This window comes from Hyla sarda, chromosome 3 (genome assembly GCF_029499605.1).
Source record: "Hyla sarda isolate aHylSar1 chromosome 3, aHylSar1.hap1, whole genome shotgun sequence".
NCBI lineage: Eukaryota > Metazoa > Chordata > Amphibia > Anura > Hylidae > Hyla > Hyla sarda.
Genome location: NC_079191.1, coordinates 47979535 through 48005371, shown reverse-complemented (window position 1 = coordinate 48005371; position 25837 = coordinate 47979535). Strand labels below are relative to the sequence as shown.

Genomic DNA, 25837 nt, shown 5'->3' with positions numbered 1-25837 from the left:
AATGCAAGTCTATGGGAGGGGGCGTGACGGCCGTCACGCCCCCTCTCATAGACTTGCATTGAGGGGGTGTGGCAGTGAGGTCACAAGCCTCCAGCGCCACACCCGATGCTCTAAACACTGGGTGCAGCAGGGAGATCGCGGGGGTCCCCAGCGGCAGGACCCCTGCAATCAGACTTCTTTCCCCTATCTTTTGGATAGGGAATAAGATGTTTAGGGGCGGAATACCCCTTTAACTGAGGCCTGAGTTCTTTATATGTCGGTTCTTTTGAGACTTCTTAGATGAGTCTTTGCTCCGCACTTAGGGTAATTTTGGTAGGCTGGCCACTCCTGGGGGTGACAAAGGGCCATAAAGGTTCGGATAGCTTTTTTTCCCCCATAATATAATGAATATTCACTTGAAAACTGCATTTTGTGTTTACTTGGGTTATCTTTGTGTAATACAGGGCTGTGGAGTCGAGGAGTCGGACGAAATTTTGGGTACCTGGAGTCAGAGTCGGCAAACAATGCACCGACTCAGACTCCAACTCCTACTAAATTAAAGGGGTATTCCAGACCCAAACTTTTTTTTATATATCATCTGACTCCGGAAAGAGCCAGTTACAGATTTGTAAATTACTTCTATTAAAAAATCTTAATCCTTCCAATAGTTATTAGCTTCTGAAGTTGAGTTGTTGTTTTCTGTCTAACTGCTCTCTGATGACTCATGTCCCGGGAGCTGTGCAGTTCCTATGGGGATATTCTCCCATCATTCACAGCTCCCGGGACGTGACATCATTGAGCAGTTAGACAAAAAAATTCAGAAGCTAATAACTATTGGAAGGATTAAGATTTTTTAATAGAAGTCATTTTCAAATCTAACCTTCTCCAAAGAAACAGAGCACTCACCTCCAAATTGAGGACACAAATGCAACTTTTATTGAGATTCACAGATTACAGGACACATGAGGACATCAGCGGGAGGGCAGGTAGATGGAAGACACAAGCGGGGGGTATTCTCACATCACAGCGGGCGACAGCACTGTATCGCGCTTCATCAGGCCCCTTGACAAGGCCCCTTGACAACAGGAAGGGAGAACGGCAGGAGAGAGCTGCCAGCTCTGACCCCTCCTAACAGAGGTAAAAGCAATAAGGAAAGCCACCTTCTGGGGAAGGAGGCGAAGATAAATGTCCCTGAGAGGCTCAAAAGGGGCGTCTCGCAGGGCACCTAAGACCAAGTGTAAGTCCCAAGGGAAAGAAGGGGACCGATAGGGAGGGGCAGCTTGTGCCACTCCCTGAACCAGGTTCGGACAAGATAATTGAACGCTAGAGGACGTTGAAAAAGAATGGAAAGGGCAAAACCTTTGACCCTTAAGGGAGCTGAAAGCCAACCCTTGGGCCAGCCCTGACTGGAAAGGGGTCGGGGAAGGAAAACCACGACCGGAGAAAAAGGCTGAGTTTCACACCAACGAAAAGAAGACCACCAGGTATGGTGGTAAATCTTGCAGAGGAAGGCTTGTGTGCCCTCAGCATGGTGCGAACCACTCGGGAAGAGAAACCTCAAAGGTCCTCAGAACCGCTGTCTCAACCGCCACGCCGTCCAAAGCAGAGACGGTAAATATGGGTGGCACAGACCTGAGATAAGAGGTCTAGGCGATAGAGAAGGCGCAGCGTTAAATCGTTCAGGAGCCTGACCACAACGACATACCACGCCCGCCGGGGCCAGGCTGGAAACGCCCTCTGCTGAGAGTTTCCTCACGGCCCCGAAAAGAGAGGAAGGGGAGGTAACAGATAAGGTAGGGCAAAGCCCGACCAATAAACAGATAAGGTAGGGCAAAGCCCGACCAAGAGAGAGGAACGCTTCGGTTGTGGCGGGACGTGCAGGGTCCACGCCTGGAGCACCCCAGGGGTTGCAGATCACTGCAAACATCTCCGGATGTGGGGACCACTCGCCTTGGACGACTGAGGACCAGCTGAGAAGACCACATCCCAGAGACCCCCAGAATGAAGATAGCTGAGATGGCCGGAAACCTGAGTTCCGCTCAGAAGGGAATTTCCCAAGAAGCAAGCAAAGAAAGGATTGCCCTTGGCCCAACATGTTGAAGGGGAAAAGGGCTTCTCGGAGGACCAAGGCCCCAGACCGGCTGGTCCCTGAAAACACCTCCCCAGCCCGACAGACTGGCAGGGAGGGGCAGGAAGGAGCACTACTGAAAAAAAATTAAAAAAATGGGGGAAACGAAGCCACCATAGAAGGGACCTGACAAGACTGTCGAGAGAGAACGATCTTGTGGTCGAGAGACAATGGAGACCTGTCCCACCGGAAGAGAATCACCAGTTGAAGAGGTCGGTGATGAAACTGGGCAAATGGCACGGCCTCCACGGCCGCCACTAACTGACCCAGGACATCCATGCAAAAGCGAATGGAAACTGGAGCTCCAGGAGAGCGGTTGGACTTGTCCCGACTGACCATCCAAGCGAAGTGAGACAAGGTCTGGAGGTTGTGACTAAGACTCTGTAGGATTTGGGCCCTGGCTGGAGCTCTGATCAGGAGGTCATTCAAGTAAGGAATCATGGAAACAACTGTTGTCCGTAAAAGGGCTATCACAGGCGCCAGGACTTTGGTAAAGGTCCGTGGAGAAGTGGTCAGACCGAAATGGAGAGCCACAATAGAAAATGACTGTCCGGAACTGCAAAGCGGAGGTACCGCTGATGACCGGGAAACAATGAGATGTGAAGGCAGGCATCCTTGATGCCCATCGAGGAACGAAAATTCCCCATGAACCAGGGACGCCAGCACCGAACGGAGAGACTCCATATGGGAAGAAAGCAGAAGATGCTGACTGAGATATTCGAGAACCAAGATCGAGCGAACAGAAACGCCTTTCTTGGGGACCACAAAGAGGTTGGAATAAACCTTGAAAATGTTCCCCTGAAGGAACCGGGACAATTAAAAAGGAGCTTGATCCTGAATGTGAGGCGCCCAGCCACCCGAGAAAGGTCGGCGGGTGGGGGCGACCCTTCAGACCAAGGAAGGCCTACAGGTGCCTGATGGGGCCGCAAAATGTCCGGAACGGATAGCCGACCTCCGGGAGACAGGTCCGGAAGGAGAGAGCCCTCTTCCCGTGAAGGCGCCCGTCTGGACCCTTTTTTGGTACCCTTTGATGGCACCAAAGGTCCGCAGAACCCGAATGAGGACTTATGACGGAAAGCGGTCCTGTGAGCCTTATCCAGAGGTAGTAAAGAACTCTTTTCCTCCCGTCGCCTCACTTCCTGAAGGCGGCGTCCACATTCCAGGCTTTAAGCCACATGGAGGGACAGTGGCTACCAGGTAGCTTGTGGCAAAGGCAGCTCAGTGGCTGCGCATGGAAGCAGAACACAGAAAATCTCCAGCTGCGGAGCATCGGAGAGCTAGATTAAATAAATTCTACAGAGGGATCTTGAAGACTACCCTGGCGGAGATGGGAGACCATACTGAAAGGGCCTTTGACACCTAGGCCGAAGCAAAAGCAGGAAGATTCTGCTGTCTAAAAGGCAAAGTTTGCCAAATTCTCCACCTTCATGTCCGCTGGATCCTTGAAGGCAGCTGCAGCAGCCAACGGCCAGGTAGGCGCCTTAGAGAGGCGGGAGACCGTCAAATCCACAGTTGGAGAGGAGGTCCATCGAGCTATGAGGTGCTTGGCGAAAGGATACCGCGCTTGAACCATCTTTGTTTCCTGAAACTTCTTGTCAGGGTGCCTCCAGGCGGATACCAGCAGGGCGAAAAATTCAGCGTGAGAGCTGAAGGTCTTGGGTGCCGGTCGGCACGAAAAAAGGAGACTTCTGGAGCCACGTCCGAAGTTCCTGGGTCCTTTAGATGGAATGTGTCTCTTATGGGCGAAACCAATGAGTAGACCACATCAGGCATATCCGTGCGGTCCTCTGAGTCGGAGGCCAAATCAGAAACCTCATCCACAAATCCTCCAGATGGATGAGAACAATGTGAGGCAGCCCAGGAGGTTGAGCACGATGAAAGGAAACTTCTGGAGCCACGTCCGAAGTTCCTGGGTCCTCTAGATGGAAGGTGTCTCTTATGGCCGAGACCAATGAGTGCACCATGTCCAACATATCCGTGCGGTCCTCTGAAACAGAGGCCGACTCGGAACTTCATCCAAAAGTTCTCCAGGTGAATGGGAATGTGTGAGACGGCCCTGGAAGAGGGGGAGACTGACCAGGTACGCAGGTCTGGAGAGCCAGAGCGGCAACCATGGGAGCGTCCTCTAGGGGAGCGACGCTTGCTACAGGGCAGAGTAATGTAAGGGGCGATGCCTGTAAGGGGAGCGCCTGTGCCTGCCAGAAGACTCGGATGATGAGTCAAATGAAAAACACCAAAAAGGAGAAAGCAGCAGCTTCTGCCCAACTACCTCTCTCTGCTAGAAGAGCTTAGAAGAACTTGGTGGAACAGCTTCTTGGATTCAACTGTAAGTGTTTATAAATACATTCGCATATTAATACAGAGGAGTCGGAAGTACAAACTAATGATCTAAAACATTTGAAGTGTACCTGTTGCTTCTGACATGTTCTAGACAATGCCATAGACTTACATTGTAAGTTTGTCTTGCGCTCTTCTCCCTGCTAGTTCTAGCTATCAGAAGCAGTTTGAACACTCAGACTCCAACCAATCAAAACTTTTGACAGCATGTAAAAAAGTTTTTTTTTTTAAAGTGACTGTGCCCATTTAGTGAGATAAAATGTGTAAAAAAAAAAAAACAGAATAGGAGTAAATACAAACAATACATGTCTATCGAGGGGGGAGGAGGGAGCTCTGTCCACCAGCTCTGGGATAACTTAAAATTACAGTTAAAGCTTGCAGAGCAGATCTTCTGAAAAATACCATATACAAGTTATATAGAGCCCAAAAATAGTGCTGCTCCTCATGTACACACAGGACAGCATATCCTGAAAAGTCACCTGATATGACAGCTACGCTAAGTGTTAACCATGTCCCCATAAGGTGCTATTGCCCAGCTGCACACATGACATTCACCGTGTTTTTTTTTACCTGTGTGAGTTCAGCAATTGTTTTTGTCTTTGAAAGTTAAAGGATAAGAGATGGGGATTTTGTAGGAGTTTGTCACCATCTATTTGTAAGATTTCAATGTTATTTAATTTTTTATAAAAGATACTGCATGAAATGCAATTTGCACATATATTGAACTTCGGCTTCTATTCTTGATTATTTGACAGGTAATTGAAATCACACAAATTAGTGAATAGTAATAAAATATTTAATGTCCAGTTGCTTCTTATTCACAGCTCTGCTATCAGTCAATACAACGTATTTACATCATGGAACATTATTTCAGAAACAGCACTCGAGATGATCTGGGCAGATCCAATAAATCTTAGCTCAATTACGTACAAGTAGTCAAGTACAAGTAAAGACATCAATTATTAAAAAAAAAAAAAAAAAAAAAAGAGAAAAAAGAAGAAGAAGAGTGTCAAGTTAAAGGTTGGCAGGGCAAAGTGCGTCGTACAGTCTTTGAGCTGCTAGCTGCACCAATTCCCGCAGTGTTTCGTCTTCATCCAAACCTTCCTCACATTCCACGGTCTAAGGGTTGAAATAAAGGAGATGATGTTGTGTTGTGAATAAAAGTGTCATGTAATCTGTCAAATTTTAAAACTATTCCAGCCCTAAAATAAACCTGGTGTGATCTGGGAAGAGGGCTAAACAGGTCGTAATCTCAGCATTTCACTGAACAGATTTAAAGGAAAATGGTCCTCCTGTACACCCAATACACTGGTATATAGTGTGGGTGAACAGGAGTCTGACAAGGGGTCACTGACTAAAATATGTACCTTGGGTCCAGGGATATGTCCCCCCTGGATATCCTCTGCTATATTCCAGGAAATGTGCGCTGGAGGCGAGGCCTCGACAGCTTAATTTACATATTCATTGTTGGTTTGCAGCTCTTTGCAGCGCTCGCATGACTAGCGACGTGGAGTAACAGACAATGGATATGTAAATTAAGCTGGCAGGGCCCCGCCCCCTGTGCGCCATTCCCGTAATATAGCAGGGGGACTGGGGACGGAAGGACATATTTCTGGGCCTAATGTACGTATTTTAGTCAGTGACCCCTCGTTGGACTCCTTTTCACCCGCACTATATCCCTGTGTATTGGGTTAAGTCAAGGTGTACAGGCTGACCGTTTTCTATTAACTTAATTTTAACAAATTCACAGAAAATAATATGTTATTTCAATTTATGGTTGCATACGTCTCTATATACTGAAGCCTAAGAACAGAGAAAGCCTTTTGGCCATCTCTTCATTGAAGGAGGTGGTCTAAAAGGGTTCACCAGTTGCATGTTTTATTTCTGGGACCCTCGTCTATCCAGCATATCCTGTATGTCTGCCACAAATGGCTAGAATGGGAACAGCCAGGAGAGACCTGGCATGGAGGCTTTAGGGAAAATAGCCCCTTTATTACTAGTGCCCCATAACAGAGAACGCACGAGCTGTAATCCACATTTCTCTGTGTATCTAGATTGGTGCTAGCATTATCTGAAGTGGACATACCCGAGTTTCTAAAGACAAGATGGCTGACTTCCCATCCACGGTAACGGTGATGGTGGCGTCATCGTTAAGGGTCACACATTCCTCACCAAACAAGTCCCTGCAGAAAGAAGACCATGTATATAAGGCACTGGCATAATGTAACAAAGTCATACACAGAAAGAAATCAATAGTCTAGAAAGAGAGACAGTCCCTGTGCAGGACTGTAACATTATGGGGCATTTCACCGGAGCAGATTATCGAGAAAAATAAGTGAAAGAAAAAACAAAAGTTATAGTAGTAAATTTCAGCATTAGTATTTTATCTTGAGCCTTTTATCCTGAATATTCTCCATTTTAACAAATTTTTTTTGTTTGTTTGGTTTAATTTATTTTATATTCACACCCAATAATCCAGAACATTTGAGGATCAGAAATCAGTTTCCATCGATGCCAGATTATAAGTCTTTTAGTGCACTAGTTAGAGGATATAGGGAGATTGCATGCCTAGTAAAGCTCTGCAAGTGGTGATAAAATAATGTAAGAATTATATATAAATCAACACAAAGAACCCCAAGTCACATATGAGAGCTCCATAATCATCCATACTTACTGCAGCATGATCTCCAGCCTTTTCTTGTATGCTTCCATGTCCACTTTAGTGGCTCTATGAGTTGCAGCTGGGAAAAAAATAAAGTGTCTTTAAAAAAAAAATATATATATATATATATATAACTTAAAAGGGTTACCAGCACTAAAATATTGTCTGAAGTACAGGGAATGGGGAGATCACTGAATCCACTCCTTGGTAGAGTCTATGAGGGACATTTATCTTTGTGTGTCTTTAAAACGTGTGTTTTGAAGTATTTATTTTTGCTTTGGTTTCGCTTAGTCAATGCAATATTTGAGTTTTTACTTTTCAATAAATTAGCAAAGATTTCTAATATTCTGTTACCACTTTGTCATTATGGGGTATTTAATACAAAATGATCAGGAAAAACCTGAACCTTTTTTTATTTTAGCACAACACCGCAACCTAACAAGTGTTAAAAAACCTACTTTCAGAATGCACTGTAAATCTACAAGCAGTATTATGCCAAGGATGGCTGTGGTTTTATTTTGCTATATAAAATTGTAGCACAAGGAAAAAAAAAAATAAAAAATTAAAATCCTGGACACTATACCTTTCTGTATACGAGGATTTGACTGGAGCTCCAGGATCACTGTGGCCACGGTATCAGCATACATATCATTGGAGGGATTTGCCACCCACTGAAAGCAAGTATATACATTCAGGTAAACAAGGGATATAGGCAGGAATTTATAAAAGGATTAACATGTTTTGGGGGGAGGGTTTAAACAGTGTGTTAATTTGTCGCAGGATGTGTCTAAAAAAAAAAATTTCATGCAACTTTTTGTTTACACAAGAAATCAAGGTGTGTTGTTATACACAGATTGCTGCTAACTTTAATGCAGTGGTAATGGAATCATCATTAGCGATTTGTCACAGACTTTGTCCCAAATCTACACAAGATCAGACTTATCTAACAAAACTGTGGCTGTGGACACCATTGGTGGAAAAAAGTGCACATTTTAGGCACAAACTGGTTAAATAGTCGCAGAGGAAGCACCATACAAACTAGAGCACTGAATTAAAAAACGTGTACCAGCACCATATTTATCACAATGAGATTTTATTCAATGTAGAATGACTTATATCAAGAAAAAAATAAAATAGTTTACTCAAATGTATTTTGTTTGCTTTTTCTACAAGTCTCCAGACAAATTCCCTTACAATTTTTGCACCACAGTCATGGGTCAAGTCCACTCGGTCAATAGTCTATGAAAAATGATGTACAGGATATGCTCAAAATAACCTTAAAATTGTTCTCTATCAGAAGAAAACATCAGATAACTATGCCCACCTCCAGTATAACCATGCCTTGCTCCTTCACCACTGTGATTGCTTTGAAGACCCTCAGACTTTCTTTATCATTTACTTCAATTTCTTCCACTTCACCTGAAAGAGGGGGAAAAAAAATAAAAATAAAAAACTTTCAAAAAAAAAGGTGAGGACCAAATCCGGACTTTCTTATAAACAAGGAAGGTCTTAATGGTCACTGTCGTGAATAATAAACTTGTGATACCTTGTAGAGACCAGTAGATTTTTTTATGCTTACTGTAAAATCTTTCTCGGAGGATCCATTGGGGGACACAGAGACCATGGGTATATCTTGCTGCCGCTAGGCAAAACAAAAAAGAAAGTCGGCCCCTCCTGGCAGGATATACCCCGCCTACTGATCCTGAACTAATCAGTTTAGTCCCAAAGCAGTAGGAGAGGAACGACAGAGAAAGAAAACCAGCAGCTGTCCGAAGGAACCACAGACAAAAAGGAACCGAAACCACCCTCCAGACAAAAAAAAACCCCGAACCATAGCAACAAATACAAATGGGTGGGTGCTGTGTCCCCAATGGATCCTCCGAGAAAGAGATTTTACTGTAAGCACAAAAAGATCTACTTTTCTCGGTTGGCTCCATTGGGGTACACAGAGACCGTGGGACATACCAAAGCAGTCCCCGGAGTGGGAAAAATCCCAAACCAGAGAATCAGGCAGAAGGCTGAGCCAATGATGCCTGCACACCTTGCGACTCAAATGCAAAAGCGTGCACCTGATAAAATTTGGTAAAGGTGTGTAAGGACAACCAAGTGGCCGCCTTACAGACTTGCAAGGCTGAAGCCCTATTGTGGAGCACCCAGGATGCACCAACGGAACAAGTGGAATGCACAATGACCCGAAAAGGTGGGACCTTCTTTTTACAACGGTAAGATTTTGAGATGGCAAAAAGGATGCACTGCGAAATGGTCGCCTTGGAAGCCGGACGCCCCTTGCGAGGACCCTCCGGAATCACCAAGAAAGAGTCACCCTGCCGGAAGGAGGAGGTGACCGAAAGATAAATCCGAACAGCCCGAACAATGTACAGACAATGGAGGGAACGCTCCTTAGAACTTAACAAAAGGAAGGGAGAACGATCTCCTCGTTCAGGTGAAAAGAGGAAACCACCTTGGGTAAGAAGGAGGGAGGTGGCCGAAAGACAACTTTGTCCAGATGAAGGACCAAAAAAGGAGAACGACAAGAGAGGGCTATCAGCTCGGAAACCCTCCTAATGTAAGTAATCACAATGAGGAAGGCGACCTTCCAAGAAAGGACGCGAAGAGAGGCATCCTGGAGAGGTTCGAACGGAGCCTCCCACAAGGCGCCAAGCACAAGATTGAGATCCCAAGGTGGGGTAGGGGACCTGTATGGCAGAGCCGCATGGGCCACGGCCTGTAGAAAGGTATGGACGTGAGAGTTAAAAGTCAAAGGGCATTGGAAAAGAATGGAAAGAGCCAACACTTGACCTTTAAGAAGGGTTGATCCAGACTAGATTGCAAAAAGGCCAAATGGCATTGAAAGGAAAAAATAACAGGAGAAAGGGACTGTGCCTCACACCACCAGAAGTAGGCCCGCCAAGGGGGTGATAAATCCTAGCAGAAGAAGTCTTGTGATCCCGAAGCATGGTGCGAATCACATTTGTAGAAAATCCAGAGCCCTCAAAACTGCGGTTTCAACCACCCATGCAGTCAAATGAAGCGACAGTAAATTGGGGTGACAGAGGGGACCTTGAGAGAGCAGATGGGGAAGAACTGGAAGGTGCAGAGGTACGGCAGCGTACCACACACGTCTGGGCCAGTCTGGGGCCACCAGAATGGCGGGAACATTCTCTGCCTCGAGTTTCCTCAGGACCCTGGGCAGGAGAGGAGGAAAGAGATAAGGTAGGTGGAAGGAGATCCATGGGATCACGAGTGCGTCCACGGCCAGAGCCAGAGGGTTGCGGGACTTCGCGACAAAGCAAGGAATCTGTCTGTTGCGGCGCGATGCAAAGAGGTCCACACACGGGGTTCTCCAAAGGGTGCAGATCTGCGCAAACACCTCCAGATGGAGGGACCACTGCCCGGGATCGGCGGAGGAGCAACTGAGAAAGTCCGCTACCCAATTCTCCACTCCCGGAATGTGGATCGCAGAGATGGAGGGAACCCGAGACTCGGCCCAGATCAGAATCCTGGAGACCTCCTCCATCGCCGACGGACTGCACGTGCCGCCCTGGCGATTGATATACACCACAGCTGTAGCCTTGTCTGACTGGATCCAAACCGTACGACCCTGAAGGGACGACTCCCAATGAAGGAGACAAAGAAATATGGCTCGGAGCTTCAGAAGATTGATGGAGAGGCGAGCCTCCTGAGACCAGCAACCCTGGACCATCTGGTCCTGAAACACACACCCCCAACCCAGGAAACTCGCATCCGTTGTGAGGACCTGCAAGTGGAGGGGAAGAAATGCCTGGCCTTGGAGGAGAAGGAAGGAGTGGAGCCACCACAGGAGAGACCGGGGAATGGAGGGGGGCAAAAGGATCTTGCGATCGAGGGAGGACGGAGACTTGTCCCACTGGGACAGGATGGCTAGCTGAAGAGGGCGACACCGGAACTGGGCGAAAGGTACCGCCTCCATGGCTGCCACCATCTGACCAAGTACCTCCATGCAGAAGCGGATGGGAACAGGAGAAAGTCGCCGTAAAAGACGGACACCCGCCGAAGGGAGCAACATTTGTCCAGTGGAAGATGAACCCGGGCACCTGCCGTGTCGAAGCGAATACCCAGGAAGATCAGGGACTGAGTGGGAGACAGGTTGGACTTCTCCCAGCCGAATGTGGACAGGGTCTGAACCGTGAGAAGAAGGCACTCCAAGTTTTGGGACCGGGATGGAGCTTTGATCAAGAGATTGTCCAGGTAAGAGAGGATAGAGATTCCGAGAGCATGAAGGATGGCAACCACCACTGCCATAACTTTGGTGAAAACCCTGAGGGCCGTGGCCAGACCAAAAGGAAGCCACAAACTGAAAATGGCCCGCAGAAAGGGCAAAGCGGAGGAACCGCTGATGAGCTGGAAAAATGGGGATGTGCAGATAAGCGTCTCGGATATCCATGGAGGAAAGAAACTCCCCCTGATCCATGAACGCTACGACTGAACGGAGGGACTCCATGCGGAAATGTCGCAGGAGCAATTGGCGGTTGAGCCGCTGCAGATCCAGAATTGGGCTGATGGAGCCCCCTTTCTTGGGGACAATAAAAAGATTGGAGTAGAACCCTGAAAAACGCTCCTCGGGAGGAACTGGAACGATCACTCCCTGGGCAACGACCCGAACCCAGGAGCCCTGTACCTGAGCCAGCCAAATGTCCCTGAACAGAGACAGACAGCCTCCCACCTGAGAAGATGACACGGATAGGGGCGTCCCTTCAGAAGGAGGGAGGCGTGCGGTTACCAGACTTGGCCGTGAAACTGCCAGAGCGGCCACTCAGCAAAGGTGGGGAGCAAGGATAAACCTGCCGCTTCAAAAGCAAATTTTGCCAGGTTTTCAATCTTCTTGTCCGCCGGATCTTAAAAGACGCTGTGTCCGCCAGGGGCAAGGTAGTATATTGACAGACGGGAAACTGGAGGATCCACGGTAGGCGGTGTAGTCCACTTGGAGATCAAATCCTGAGAAAAAGGAAACTGTGGTGGAATTTTCTTGGTCCCCTGAAAGTGCTTGTCAGGATGCTTCCAAGCCGCGCTTAGAAATAAGTCAAATTCAGCGTGAGGACTGAAAACCTTGGGGGAACAACAAGAACGGCGAAAGGAAACTTCTGGGTCCTCAAGATGAAAAGTGTCCCTGATGGCTGACACCAACCCCGTTGTCCCCAACATGTCAGTTCTTCCCTGCTGCACTGAAGCAAGGAGCCTAAGAAAGTCTGCACTAACACCCCTGCCCCAGAGAATAAAGAAAAGCCAGTTGTTCCCTGGGGGCCAGGTGCACCAGTGCCCTGGGAAAGGCAGGGGGAGAAATAGAGGAGACCCTGGTGGGAGAAGTGGATGGTGAGAGGGGGGTTTTATACTCCCCTGTCCCGAAAATACTTACCTATGTGATGTCTTCAGCCAGCTATTTGTCACCTGCGTCATGTCAGGCTGCAGCAGCGGGACGAGCAGGGACCGCAGGGGGACCCGGACCCAAGGTGCAACCCCAGGCGCTGTCCGTTGGTGGTAAGAGGTTAACAGAGGATACTCTATGCCCCCTGCTCCTTAACCGCATATGGGGGAACAGGTAGCACCATGCTCCTGAACCCCCACCTAAAAACAGGAAAAGAAAGGGATAAAAAAAAACTAATACAGGCCCTAACTAGAAAACAGGAGGGGCCTACTCTCTTTTTTGCATTGCCTAGTGTCAGCACGATATACCCACGGTCTCTGTGTCCCTTAATGGAGCCGAGAAATAGCAAATGTTTTGATTGGTCAGGGTCTAAGTCAGTGTTTCCCAAGAGGTTGCCTCCAGCCTTTGGCTGTCCGGTCATGCCGTTGTAGTTTTGCAACAGCTGGAAACACACTGTTTGGAAAACACTGGATTAAACCGTACCTCTATTTTCAGAAAACATGTCATAGTGACTTATCAGAAGCTTTGATCAGTAAGTCTAGCTGCTAAGCACTGTGCCCCTTGTGTTTATCTCTCCCTGGCGGTGTGTACAGACTCATATACTTTCTATGAGCTTCTGAAGCCTGTGAACTCTGACACTCTAAGGAGAGTGGAGAACTGAAAACAGCTGAAAGGGGACATCGCTCAGATGAACATTTCAGCGACCAATGGTGATGTGAGGTTATGTTATGGGTACATTCAGACGAGTGGATCCACAGTGTATTTTATGCTGTGGATCCACCGCCGAAGGACCCCCTACAGGGTGCCTCAGATGTGCCTGCTCGGAGTGGCAATACGAAGCTATGAGCAGACACACTGCTGCGATGTGCGAGTTGCCACACACATGCGCAGTATACTCGCACATAGTGGCTGCTCTCGGCCTAGCTCAGGCAGCAGGGGGAGGGGCCGCGATGTGTGCGAGTACATCGCTGCTCGTAGCGGCGTATTGCCGCTCCGAGCAGGCACATCTGAGGCACCCTGTAGGAGTCCTTTGGCGGCATATCCGCAGCGTAAAATACGCTATGGATCCGCTCATCTGAACGTACCCTAACACAGCTTAAAATGTGCAGAATGTTTTCCGGGTGGATAACTCGGAAATGCAACTTCTTCATAGATGGCAATGCATTTACAAGCGAAATCCGCAGAAGCATTAGCTTCGGCAGATGCCAAAATCGGGATTCTGCAGCAGATACACCAGCTGTAGAAATTCCGCTGTGCTCACAGTGCAGCGGAATCCCATAAAAATCGTGCGAACATAGCCCCACGACGGGGATCCTAAAACTAATGCCAAATCACTTACACATGATACGTTTTTTTTTTTTTTTTTAACTAAAAATGTAATGTTTTAAAGTTCTCACACATCCAATGAGGTCGTGACAGTGAGATCTGCACTTTTCATAGACTTTGGATTGCATTAAAATATATTAAAAATAAATAAAAAGGCTGAAATTTTGTTTACAACTGAAAGGGCAGGCCTATTACAATGTACGTACCAGGTATGAAGCACTAACCTGTGAGTTGCTGTAACTGGTAAGATAAGAGATTGAATGGGCCTGTGTAAGGAATGGCTTGTGTCTGTGTCACCGTGCTCATCGCCAGATCTGTGTAACCTATGAGAAAGCAGAGGGTTAAAAGGAGACATGGAAACTGGCATGTAGCAAGTCTCTATAGTTATTAGTCCCTACTTTTTACAGTAGGTTCAGTTCTTGGTGGAGTTTAATGTATTCAGTGATGTCATTAATAATAGCAGAGCAGATCATACTAGCCTTTTCTTTAGTATAAGGCAGTGTTTCGCAACCAGTGCGCCTCCAGCTGTTGCAAAACTACAATTCCCAGCATGCCCGGACAGCCAAGGGCTGTCCGGGCATGCTGGGAATTGTAGTTTTGCAACAGCTGGAGGCACACTGGTTGGGAAACACTGGTATAAGGAATACTGCAACACAGGTAAACTATGCAGTAAACAGCATTAAAAGGAAGAATGTATTATAACATGTACAACTACTATGGTGGATACAATTCTCTGTGAGCTAAACATAGAAGCAGCACAAATCTATGTATCATTCTGGTCTACAAGGATTCCTATTCACTGACAGCAAGTGGAGATTTTGAACATAGTGAGGAACTGCAGCAAAATAATATATATATATATATATATATATATATATATATATATAAATAATAATAATAATTCTACAATGACTGAGCTTTACTTCCATCAAGTTATTTAGCATTTGATATATAATACTCCACTTAAAGGGGTACTCCACCGAAAAAAAAACCATCTTCTCCCCTATCCAAAGGAGCACCCCAATCACCGCAGCACCCCAGTCATCCGTGCATGAAGCGAATTCCGCTCTGTGCCGGATGACTGGCGACTACAGCCGCCACGCTCCCTCCATTCATGTCTATGGGAGGAGGCGTGACTGCTACGTACTAGCCGTCATGCCCCCTCCCACAGACATGAATGGAGGGGGCGTGGCGTGATGTCATGAACGCGGAAGCTCCTAGCTTCCCTGTTCCAGACGCCGCCGCTGCCGGCCCCGAGATCGCAGGGGTTCCCATTAACGGGACCCCACGATCAGACATCTTATCCTCTATCCTTTGGATAGGGGATAAGATGTTTTACCCCTTTAATTTGTACATATCAGGCTCTATAAAGAAATAGCTTGTATGCCGGAATTGTAAAAGACTATGAAACCTTTACTTACTGGAGAGGTCATTTGAAGAAAGGATATGGTAGTTGAAGTTTCTTTTTACGAGGATCCCTGAAATTCTTTGACCTTGCCCAGGCTTCTTATCAGCAAGTAAACCCATCACCTGGAATAAAGAATGTAGAAGATAAAACACCCTTCAATAGCTATCAAATGAATGCTTGTTCAGCAGACAGCCATCTTTTCTGATCTCTCCATACACAAGATTGGTACCGCAAAAGGATCATGTGGTCTTAAAGGGGTACACCGGTGGAAAACATTTTATTTTAAATCAACTGGTGCCATAAAGTTAAACAGATTTGTAAATTACTTTTATTAAAAAATTACCCTTCCAGTACATTTAAGCAGCTGTATGCTACAGAGGAAATTCTTTTCTTTTCTAATTTCTTTTTTGTCTTGTCCACAGTGCTCTCTGCTGACACCTGATGCCCGTATCAGGAACTGTCCAGAGCAGGAGAAAATCCCCATTGCAAACCTATGCTGCTCTGGACAGTTCCTGATACGGGCATCAGGTGTCAGCAGAGAGCACTGTGGACAAGACAAAAAAGAAATTCAAAAAGAAAAGAATTTCCTCTGTAGCATACAGCTTCTTAAAAGTACCAGTTGATTAAAAAAAAAAAAAAAATGTTTTCTACCGGAGTACCCCTTTAATGGAAAGAGGGGGGGGGGGTAAGCGGCTGCAAGACAGCTCTGGTGGCAGCTTATCTCTCAGATGACAATAGAGTCAGGTAGTTGAAATCCAGCATGACAAAACCTTCTATCCCCTGACACCATCTGTGGAAGGGGTAGTCGGTCGGTAGTTTTGCAACAGCTGGAGGCACCCTTGTTAGGAAACACTGCTTTAGATAGTAGGCCAGTCCCGCCAAAGTATTTGGCTGACTTTTGACTAATGTGTATGGTGACTTTTAGAAACACAGGGGCACCCTGGCACTGGCATATGAAACTATTGGGGTAAATTTGATTATCGTGTTGCATGCGACCCCTTACTTTAGCCAGTTTTTCTCCTCTGAAGTTTAGGGTCACAGCTTCTGTGTTCCTGGGATTGTGAACCTCAATATCGACCTCGTCGTTGTCCTCGTATTCACGGATGAGCGCAGCCTTAAGACGAGCCATTTCATTCTGCTCACCGTGCACCAGTATCTGTAGAGATAAAGGGTTAACACTGGTGTAAAGGAGTAATGTAGCATTTATTAAACATCAAAATCAGAAAGGTTTTCCATTTAATTGTTTATAAAAAAAAAATTACCATATTTTAGCTAAGAAAAAGTATATTGTGAGAAGATACTTATTACTTCCGGAATGACTCACCACATGCGGAGGCTTTAATGCTCGGATAAATTCGCTGGTTTGTTGGTAATCTGTATGTGCAGAGAAAGAGATGTAATCCACAGACATCTTCAGAGGTAGCTTCTGGCCAGACATGGTGGTGATCTCCTCCGGCTCCGACATAATGTGCTGGGGAGACAGGCTATTACTTACTAACAGGTACAAAAAGATTATAAGTGTTAGGGCCCATTCACACTACGTATTTTCACGAGAAGAACTCCAAAATTCCACTGCCGAAAATACGGTGCAGCAGCAACAGCTTCCCAGCCACCATTCAATGAATATGTTCATTCTTTTGGCGGAATCCACATTTTGCCGTCTATGTGCATTTCTGAGCAATCTTAGTGCCGGCTTGTTCTGCTGGCATCCACTATAGACTGAATCTTTGCCCGAAATATCTCCAGGCGGAGATTCCTTAGTGTGAATAAGCCCTTAATATTTTTCTGGCTTAGCTCTCGTCTACCAACTCAATAAGCTAACATGAAATATTACCTTTCCATTTGCAAAAACACATGAAGCTTAAAGAGTTGCCTGTGCCATGTTGAACCCGTTCCGGTCTCACACGAAGTAATTCTACCAAGTCCACCAAGATATAAACAGTGGATTTTTGATAATTATTACAATCTATTTTACTCTACATTGAACTGTACTGACTTTTAGATTCTGAAATGGTCAAAACATGATAAAAGTGTATTTAAGGGGGTACTCTGGTGGAAAACTTTTTTTTTTTTTTTAAGCCAACTGATGCCAGAAAGTTAAACAGATTTGTAAATTAGCAACACAAAAAGAGAGAAACACAGCCGTACATTCACCATTTGTATTTTGATCTACTTGCTTCTCAGCATAATTTAAAAAATTAACAGGTTGTTACTATACATTTTGATCAAAAAGTACAAGCCCATTCGCCACGTCAAAGCCAGGGGCTTGGTCGGGCAGTAGTGGGGCTGCCTGGCCACTGGGTCGCTCCCCCCATTGGGGATGGGGTCTCAGAGGCAGTGGTCGCCGCCGGGGGCTACGCCAGTATTGGGTTAGGGACCCACTCTAACGAGGTAGCCTTGACGTGGCGAGTGGGCTTGTACTTTTTGATCAAAATGTATAGTAACAACCTGTTAGTTTTTGAAATTATGCTGAGAAGCAAGTAGATCAAAATACAAATGGTGGATGTGCGGCTGTGTTTCTCTCTTTTTGTGCTGCAGATTTGTAAATGACTTCTATTAAAAAATTCTTTATCCTTCCAGTACTTATTAGTGGCTATTTACTACAGAGGAAATTATTTTCTTTTTGGATTTCTTTTCTGTCACAACCACAGTGCTCTCTGCTGACACCTCTGTCTATGACAGGAACAGAGGTGTTAGCAGAGAGCATTGTGGTCATGACAGAAAAGAAATCCAAAAATAAAATAATTTTCTCTGCAGCATACAGCCGCTAATAAGTACTGAAAGGATAAAGATTTTTTAATAGAAGTAATTTACAAATCTGTTTAACTTTCTGGCACCAGTTGATAAAAATAAATAAATAAATAAAAAGTTTTCCACGGGAGTACCCCTTAAAGATGTACCGGTCACAATGAGTTGCGGCAGGATATGTTTAATCGGCCTGGGAAATCCTGTAGCCCGGCCACCCCCCCAGCAGACTTATCCGTATCTGTCCGAAATAACAACCTTAGTTGTACTTCGAGTATGACTAAGGTTAATATTCTCCTCCTAAAGGTTTTACAGCCTGGTTATTACTATAAACCTAAAGCTTTTACCCAAACAACTGTGCTGAACGACATCATGTTCAGTGCCCATTTAATGATGGATTAATAGCTAAATTACATGCCTGCTTTATCTAATGATGGGAGGTATGTACAAGTAATGCCCTGCAAATCTCTAATATAATGCATGTCATTTAATGAGGAACAAATCATAATTAATCTGTTGATGGGGTTTTCATATCTTATAAGGCAATGGCAGATTTCTAGATCTGACCTCTGGGCCCTGCACCAATTCTGGGAATTAACGTGCCCCAACATTTGTGTAGTGCTGTGCCCCATTTTAGGTTTTCCCTGCATAGTGAAACCCAGCTGTGCAGGACCCTAAATCCAGCCCTGTTCTTTCGAACTGTGCACAGCCACTGTGCATGGAAAACAGTGCTACACCAGTGCTATGGTCCCTTTTACTCTCTGTATCGATGCAAGACTGAAAGAACCCAAACAGGGTGCCTCCAGCTGTTGCAAAACTACATCTCCCAGCATGCCTGGAAAGTTTTGACTGCTGCAGGCAAACTGTCTGGAAAACATTGATCTTGAGGTTAAAGTCCTATTACAAAGGAGAAGGACATCACTCATAATTGAGCTCATTGAGTGCATGCTATCCGTACATTATCCATCATATAGCACACATTCACAGGAATGGAAACCATTTAATACATGTTCTTTACAGCAACTCTCTATTTTGACCACAGGGAATTGCCCCTCTATAGTCTTAGAAATTCCAGATAGTACTAAAAAGTATTTCTTATTGTGCTCATTAATTTTATGGTGGCCAGCCCAGCACAATAAGAGATACTTTTAGTACCCGGATAACCCTTTTAATATAGAAAAAAAGGTTGTGTTCTGATGAAAACACTATTTTAGGTTTCCCCATCTAACCCAGATCATAAATTGCTGTCTGATAAGGCCATTTACCTTAGCTAGTGTCCCCTCCACACAGTATCCAGCGATGATCACTCCGTTCCTCTTATCTGTACACCAGCTCTCGAACAGCTCTCTAGACAATCCACTCTGCATCATACCCGGAGAAGCCATCACCACACTGGGACCTATGTCATCAAAGTGATCCATGCTCTGCAATAGGAAGACAAAACATTTGTGTTAACATGTAGCAAGTGCATTTACTTGACAGTCACAAGTTTGCAGAATAGAAGAATGAATCAGACCTTAAGGTTACTGATGTGTTTGAAGACAAACGGGTTATTGACGTTGATCTGTTTGCGGATCTTTTCGTTCATAGCGTTGACATAGGTCTGGTAGACGGCCATACACTTCTTAGCCAGTGATGAGGCATAGTATATGGGGATGTCATGCAGCTCTGGGTGGTTCTGCCAGTATTCATCTGCAAGGAAGATTACACACAAGCCCATTAGACAGACCAGACTGTATTTTCCCAATGCATAAAATATAAGAATAGGGTTATAAATGTGATCAGTTTTGAGGGTTAGCTAATGTCATTGTTTACATTAACCACAGTTGTGAAACCACATTGTGATCCATAGGTGCAGGTCCTCCACTCCAACATAGGGGCACAACTGCACTTGGGGTTGAGCACCTTGTATCACCTTAGATCACATCAATGTAAGTGTTTGTTTAAAGTCAGTCATGTTTAACGCATCCACATACACATTTATCTGGTGTAGGAGGCCATTGTGGTACTTGTGACCGTTTGCTGGCATCCTCCATTGTATGCAATTTTTGCTGGGGATCGCCCTTAGCAACGGTTTACAAGTGAAGGACCTCCACCCCAGCAAAGGTGCACAACTGCACTTGGGGTCGAGTTTTCCTGCTATAACCATGTTCATGCAAATATAAGCTGTTATGTCTTTGCTTAAGGCTTATACTAATGCACCCTTTTATATTGCTGGGTAGCATTAGGGTTTCACCTGTGAGGCCGGCTATAAATGAACCAACCAGGATGGGGCTTGTAGCTTGTCTTCCCCCTCCCATTGTATGTGTGCCTAGTCCACACTGGAGGTGACTGAGTTGCAATCTGCAAGTCGGGCCTATGGCTGCCGTAATTTGGCTCCTGGTTTTATTTATCTGGCCAGGTAGGTTAGTTGATAGGACCCGCACCATTTGAGAAACCTTGGCGTGGTGTGCGGGCTCAAGTGTGTCCTTCATATAAGGATATACTGGCTAATGTCTCAAATTTACATCAGTTTTGAGGGTTAGCTAATGTCATTGTTTACATTAACCACAGTTGTGAAACCACATTGTGATCCATAGGTGCAGGTAGGTGCACAACTGCACTTGGGGTTGAGCACCTTGTATCACCTCAGATCACATCAATGTAAGTGTTTCTATAAATGTGATCACAGCAAGACAGTCGGCAACTAAATGGTGAAGATGACATCCCTCCATCTTTACACCAGGAGTGGTGAAGAGATTTGTCTTCTTACAATAAAAAAAGGTTCACCTAAAATCAACAGAAGTTCTTGAGCTCGTCCGAGAGCAAACACGGGAATGAGGCCTCTTCCTCCTCGGTTCACAATGTCGTGCACAGTGTTACAGAATCTAGCTTCCCTCTCCTCACGCTTCTCGTGTATGTGTGTGCCGTACGTAGACTCCTACACAGGATGGAGAGCAGAAACATAAGCTGTTTGCATAGACACAACCAAATTAATCATTGCTGGCAAAAATATTCATTTTGTGTTTCATTCAAGCCTATTTCTCTAAACCAGCAATGCATTTCAACAAGTTAGATTTACCTAACCGTCTATTGCCCTTGGCAAACCTGTGCATATATATAATAGAAAACTGAATGTACTGCAAAATAGGGATGAACCGATAGCAAAGGAAGACCTTAATGGACACAAAAATGTCATAATGCAGGCTTGCTCTTTACACTTAATACTGTCTATAAGATAGGACAGTGTTTCCCAACCAGTGTGCTTCTAGATGTTGCTGGAGGCACACTGGGTGGGAAACACAGATACACTGTCATATAAGGGATGACAGGCTCCCTCTATTCATCTCTATTGGAAAGATGGAGACAAAGCGTTTCTATGTCCTCACCTTTCCCATAGAGATTAATGGGGGGTTCCGACCAGCTGGCGAGCTGGGTATGAAATGCGCTCTATCAGCGCAGAGCCGAGGCCCCATACAGGAGATCACAGGGGGGGGTTGGGGGTTTCCCAGTGGTTGGACCCACTACGATCAGACATTCATTCTAGGGGATACATTTCTTACCACTGGACTTTTTTAAACTTCAGCATATACAAAAGGGCATTTCTTGAATAAATAAACTACAATAACAAAAATATCTACCTACCTATGTATCTCTATATATGTAGTGGGGAATTTTATATTAGAGAATTGCATATACAAAATAGCAGGTCCAAGTCAGGCTCTGCTCATTTTGATGGCGTTGCATCCATTTATAATGGAGCCCTATAAAATATGCTGGATACTACTGAATCAAGACGGTCCCCGCTGACTTCACTGAGGTCCGACAGACTACACTATTTCTACTGTATAAAAGTACTGAAAATACAAGAGGAAACTACAAGGCAAATGTGGACAGATATACTAAAGGAGATTCTACAGATTCTGACAGACTGAGATCCGATCACAAGTCCTTTATGCCTGCTGATGTTAGTGAACCTAACGCGGATGCTGGATCTGACTGTTTGTTATATTGGTAAGTGCAAAACTTACAATGATAAGAATATCAGGCTTAATGTTTGGAATTTCTGCCGCCATGAGATGTCTGTCCTCTTGTCTGGAGAAGTCACCAGTGTACAGCAACTGCAAAAATAAAGAATATTTAGGTTAATCTCAAAAAAGGACAAACCATCTATTAAAGGAACCCAAATAATATTGACAAACTGAAGGCTTAGCTGGGCATTTTACAAAATGAAACAATTCATCTCTGACAGAAACCACTGTACTTAGAAACATATTAAAAGTTTTGATCAACTGATCTGAGTGTTCAGCCTCTAACCCAGCGGTCTTCAAACTGTGGCCCTCCAGATGTTGCAAAACTACAACTCCCAGCATGCCCGGACAGCCAACGGCTGTCCGGGCATGCTGGGAATTGTAGTTTTGCAACATCTGGAGGGCCACAGTTTGAAGACCACTGCTCTAACCCACCACGAGAACAAGACAGAAAAGGTGCACGCTTAGGGGGGAGATTTATCAAAACCTGTGTAGAGGAAGAGTGGTGCAGTTGCCCATAGCAACCAGATTGCTTCTTTCATTTTTTAAAGAGACCAGTGAAAAATGAAAGAAGCGATCTGATTGGTTGCTATGGGCAACTGCATCACTCTACCTCTTCACAGGTTTTGATAAACCTCCCCCATAGTGCTTTCTCTTCTGGCTCTGTGTTATGTGATCTGGACAGACTTACAATGCAAGTCTATGGGGATCTCCCTGCTTGTTCTCGTCAGATTCCGACCAATAAAACTTTTGACATGCACCATGCACTTTTATGTTTTGGTCCCCCATGGTCTTCCCTCTCCTTCTCTCTGCTTGTCTCTTCACTTCTTGTGTCCTTCATCTCGTTTCTTCATTTGTATGTCCTCCCCATAATAAGATTGCATGGCCTTGCTCACTTGTGTTGCTCTACTTGAACCAACTAGGTCTGTGTTAATCCTCGGTTATTTTTGTTTGCTTGCCCTCATTTGGTTTATTGCTCTGTTATACAGAATAAAACTCGACAGGTACGCTTTAAAGTTCTATACCAACAATAAAATGCTGCTACAGAGGCTTAAATTGAGATGGGGGGGGTAATTTTCTATTACCTTTTATTATTAACGTTATTACATTTTTACAAAGAAATAAAGCATAATTGACATTTAGTGTACTGTATAAACATGTCAAATTAAAGGGCTACTCCGCTGCTCAGCGTTTAGAACAAACTGTTCTGAACGATGGAGCCGGTAGCGTGTGACTTCATAGCCCCGCCTCCTCATGATGTCACATCCGCCCCTTTAATGGAAGTCTATGGGAGGGGCTATGACGTCACGAGCTACCGGCACCGGCTCCAGCGTTCAGAACAGTTAGTTCCAAAACGCTGAGCAGCGGAGTACCCCTTTAATAGCATTAAGAAAGTGTATACAAAAGGATCAGCATGGCGTGTAGAAGGTCAGTGGAGTAGTGACAGAAGGTCATCAAGATCATATTATGCTAAATAAATTATGTAAAAAAAAAAAAAAAGAAAAGCTAAAAAACTCGAAAATACACCAAATAGCGACTGACATACGGGAAGAGAGCCTGTCTGTGATTTAAGAGGCCAAAACAATGAAGAAGCAATTGCCGCTTACATTCTTGACAGGGCCATTGTGTACGTAGGATGGGGTACAACGTTGTACTGCAAAACCCATCATAAATCTGCCTATAAGGCTAGGATCACACTACCACCTCAAAATGACATGATGACGTGACCACGATCGGACAGGCACAGGCCCCACTCATTTCAATGGCTGGAGTGTTGTCAGCTAGTGACTATATTCAGGTCATTTTTACCAATATAAAGTTTTCTTTTAGACTGAAAATCGCTGCAGGCTGCATTTCTCAGTCTGAGCCAAAACTTGTATATGCTTAGAAAATGACTGAACATATCACCAGCTGACTACACTCGGGCCAATGAAATAAATGGGGGCTGTGCCTGTCCAAGTACGGACATGATAGAATGTCATTTTGACATTTTCCTGACATATCCGTGCCTTGCATTTGGCATACAGTGCGGTGTGAACAAGGCCGTAGCAGAAATCAGTGTTTACCAGGTGTTGTGTAATAGATGCAATGTTACACCAACCTTTTTATTGTGCCCTGTCTCCAAGGAAAGTGCCCATTCTTAAACACAGGTGCTACCGTATCCATTGGCGCAGAGGGCAATGACACAAAGCAGCTGCACATTAAACAGTAGTTTCTTCTTGTGGTACTAAGACAAGCTGCATAATATTCAAGCACTAGTTAAAGAATTTCCTATTAGCCTAGGTCTCCTTAAACCACATGGCATAAATAGCTAAACTTCACTTTATGACAATGAGAACGTACTTTGACACCTGCGATCTCTATCATAAACATGGCGGCACCCAAGACGTGTCCGGCGTGATAACACCAAAACTTGATTCCCGCAACTTCTTTCACTTCATGGAAGTTGATGGTCTCAATTTTGTCCATACTTTCTTCTAGGTCGGTCTCCGTGTACAGCATGTCATCTGCAGAGATGTTACTGAAGGCAAGAATAAAGTATATAAGACAGGTCACTGGTTGTATTAAAAAGAAAAGATGAGAAATCTAATTCTGGTTTAAAAAAACAACCATATATTATATATATATATATTTATATTTATATTTATTTACTTTTAGAAAATCAAAGGAAGCCAACCTGGACTCCTAAACAGCTGACACCCATTTACTGCAGCCATTAAAGTGCCCACTAGGGGCTTTAAAGGGGTACTCCGGTGAAAAAAAAAAATGTTATCAACTGGTGCCAGAAAGTTAGACAGATTTGTAAATTACTTCTATTAAAAAAATCTTAATCCTTCCAGTACTTATTAGCTGCTGAATACTACAGCAGAAATTATTTTCTTTTCGAAACACAGAGCTGTCTGCTGAATCACGAGCACAGTGCTCTCTGCTGACATCTCTGTCCATTTTAGGAACTGTCCAGAGCAGCATATGTTTGCTATGGGGATTTCCTTTTACTCTGGACAGTTCCTAAAATGGACAGAGATGTCACCAGAGAGCACTGCGCTCTTCATGTCAGCAGAGAGCTCTGTGTTTCAAACGGAAAATAATCTCCACTGTAGTATTCAGTAGCTAATAAGTACTGGAAGGATTAAGATTTTTTAATAGAAGTCATTTACAAATCTGTTTAACTTTCTGGCACCAGTTGATTTAAAAAAAATTTAAAAAAATAAAAGTTTTCCACCAGAGTACCCCTTTAATTCCGTTTTCCAAAGTGTGGGCAGCTATGCAATTATATTCATGAACCAGCTTAGAAAAAGCACAGAAATATATTCATGAGTAGAATCAGCATTGACATGTCAGACAGTTTTATACCTTTGTGACGGCATGTAACCATTTCATAGCGCAGTAAAAGCAAAGGGTGTTATAAATATATAAAAGAACACAACCTGCTCATTGTTGGCGAGCTGCAAAGACACATACAAGTTAGGCTTGGTTCACACCACGTTTTCTTAAATACGGTTCCCGTATACGGTTGGGAGGAGGGGGCGGGGCTTAATCGCGGCGCCCGCACTCAGCCGCATTCAGGAACCGTATTTAATGTATGTCTATGAGCCGACCGGAGTGAACCGCAGCCTCCAGTCGGCTTCGTTTTCGGCCGTATGCGGTTCACTCCGGTCGGCTCATAGAATTGCATTAAATACGGTTCACGAATACGGCTGAGTGCGGGCGACGCGATTAAGCCCCGCCCCCCTCCTCCCAACCGTATACGGGAACCGTATTTAAGAAAACGTGGTGTGAACCCAGCCTTAGACCAGTTTTACAATCTAACTAGAGTAAACTATCTCTATTAAGACCATTT

The 25837-nt window shown here is 44.9% G+C and overlaps 1 protein-coding gene across 1 annotated transcript in view; it reads right to left on the bottom strand.

Moving 5' to 3' along the window:
• Nucleotides 1-5410: 5410 nt before the first annotated feature.
• CPSF3 (cleavage and polyadenylation specific factor 3) overlaps nucleotides 5411-25837 on the bottom strand; it is a 31104-nt gene continuing 10677 nt past the window's right edge. Inside the window, exons 5-18 of the mRNA XM_056564147.1 lie at nucleotides 24340-24517; nucleotides 21997-22086; nucleotides 20756-20906; nucleotides 19503-19678; nucleotides 19252-19410; nucleotides 16566-16712; nucleotides 16245-16397; nucleotides 15255-15363; nucleotides 14058-14156; nucleotides 8431-8525; nucleotides 7690-7777; nucleotides 7119-7185; nucleotides 6531-6627; nucleotides 5411-5563 (exon numbers count right to left, since the gene is read on the bottom strand). Of these exons, the coding sequence (XP_056420122.1) occupies nucleotides 5459-5563; nucleotides 6531-6627; nucleotides 7119-7185; nucleotides 7690-7777; nucleotides 8431-8525; nucleotides 14058-14156; nucleotides 15255-15363; nucleotides 16245-16397; nucleotides 16566-16712; nucleotides 19252-19410; nucleotides 19503-19678; nucleotides 20756-20906; nucleotides 21997-22086; nucleotides 24340-24517 (1714 nt within the window). The 3' untranslated portion in view covers nucleotides 5411-5458. The remainder of the gene's footprint in view (nucleotides 5564-6530; nucleotides 6628-7118; nucleotides 7186-7689; nucleotides 7778-8430; nucleotides 8526-14057; nucleotides 14157-15254; nucleotides 15364-16244; nucleotides 16398-16565; nucleotides 16713-19251; nucleotides 19411-19502; nucleotides 19679-20755; nucleotides 20907-21996; nucleotides 22087-24339; nucleotides 24518-25837) is intronic.